The sequence below is a fragment of the Limulus polyphemus genome, unplaced genomic scaffold (genome assembly GCF_000517525.1).
Source record: "Limulus polyphemus unplaced genomic scaffold, Limulus_polyphemus-2.1.2 Scaffold36, whole genome shotgun sequence".
Taxonomy (NCBI): domain Eukaryota; kingdom Metazoa; phylum Arthropoda; class Merostomata; order Xiphosura; family Limulidae; genus Limulus; species Limulus polyphemus.
The window spans coordinates 1,448,708-1,450,188 of record NW_013665646.1 but is presented as its reverse complement, the minus strand read 5'-3'; the positions used below and the strand labels follow the sequence as shown (position 1 = coordinate 1,450,188).

General features: G+C 28.4%; 1 protein-coding gene across 1 annotated transcript in view; it reads right to left on the bottom strand.

The window, feature by feature from the left end:
- Nucleotides 1-1,481, bottom strand: part of LOC106461096 (elongation of very long chain fatty acids protein AAEL008004-like) — a 39,429-nt gene that overhangs the window by 35,056 nt on the left and 2,892 nt on the right. The window contains exon 2 of the mRNA XM_013920887.2: nt 983-1,082. Coding sequence (XP_013776341.1) covers nt 983-1,052 — 70 coding nt within the window. The 5' untranslated portion in view covers nt 1,053-1,082. The remainder of the gene's footprint in view (nt 1-982; nt 1,083-1,481) is intronic.

The window sequence follows — 1,481 nt, the reverse complement described above, 5'->3', positions numbered from 1 at the left end:
ACGTCAAAATAATCTTTTCATCCATTTCAGTAATTTATGTACATAAAAATGAAGCTGGCGTTAACGAGCTGACATTTACTTCAATTAGCGTATATTGATTAACGCCACAATAATTTATCATTATTGTTATTAAAAATATATATATCTTACTACTGAATAATTTTAAAAGAACGTTTTTCAAAGTATCATACAGTATCTCACTGATATTTACTACACGGTGTTTAATTCAAAGGGTTACTACTTTACTCGTAGTAATACTGAATCTGGACAATATATATATATAAACAAGCGCGCGCGTGTACATCTTCAGTATAATTGTTGTCTACCGCTTAAATCTCTCATTCCATTACTTAAACAAGTTTTACTGATTTATCAGTAAGATCTCTCTTAATTTAGCTCCAAATGCTTGAATATGTTTGTAGTTCCTTTAGAGTAACCTAGATTTATTGAAGTATATCATTACAGATAGAAAAACAACAATACTTCGATTTAAAATTAAATAACAATACCTTAAATAACGTTTTATAGTAATATAAGACCTTAAACCTAAAATTCTAGAATGTTATAGGCAGGAAAAATACATATAACAACTGATAAAAGAAACCTCAGCAAATTGGAGTAAATTTTACATCCAAATCAAAACTAATGTTGTCAATAACAGTATAAAGACAAAATAAAAACAACTCAAAACAGATAATTATGGAAAAGACAATTTACACATTTTTGTAACAAAATATTGCTTTTTCTGGCAAATATTTCAAACCCAAATCAACATATCATTCAGATAAAAAAAGACTATTTGAAGAGTTTAGCTAAATATGTTAAATACAGAACTCAACATTAACTTACGTAATCCACACGTTTCTTTCTTTAAAAAATAGACAATGATGCTCTAATTATAATAACCTCTTTGTATGATAGTTTGAAACTAAACAAGGCATTTGGAGTTAACAAATTATAAAAACAGATCACTATAACATACCACTTTTTGACATCATCCAGTCGTAGAATGTGATTGGATAATGAAGAGGGTATTTCAGATAGCGAAGCATGGTGTAACTTCTCCGAAGACTTTTTTTTTTCTATAAAAATATATATATATGTGTTTAAATGGTCAAGTTAAGCTAGTTGTTAGACAGAATTTTTGTAAATGCAAGAAGTTTCAACCAGGAAGTAACAACAAAAGTTAAACCGTAACCTCTCCAGAACAAATAAAGAAATAAGGTCAAGTTGACTGGGTGAGCCAGCTAAGTTTTTGTTAAAGTACTCTAAACCATAAAGAATATTAAAAACCGACAGAAGTGTTTCTTGAATTCTAAAATATTCTGTTTGGGAAACGTTTTTGTAGATGCTAAAGAGTGGCATTTCTACATGTGAATAACAACATAACTAAGACCAATTTCAACACCTTAGAATGCATGAATATCACTCGATAAAATATTACATTATTACAATATTAAGATTCTGGAACATAAATTTCC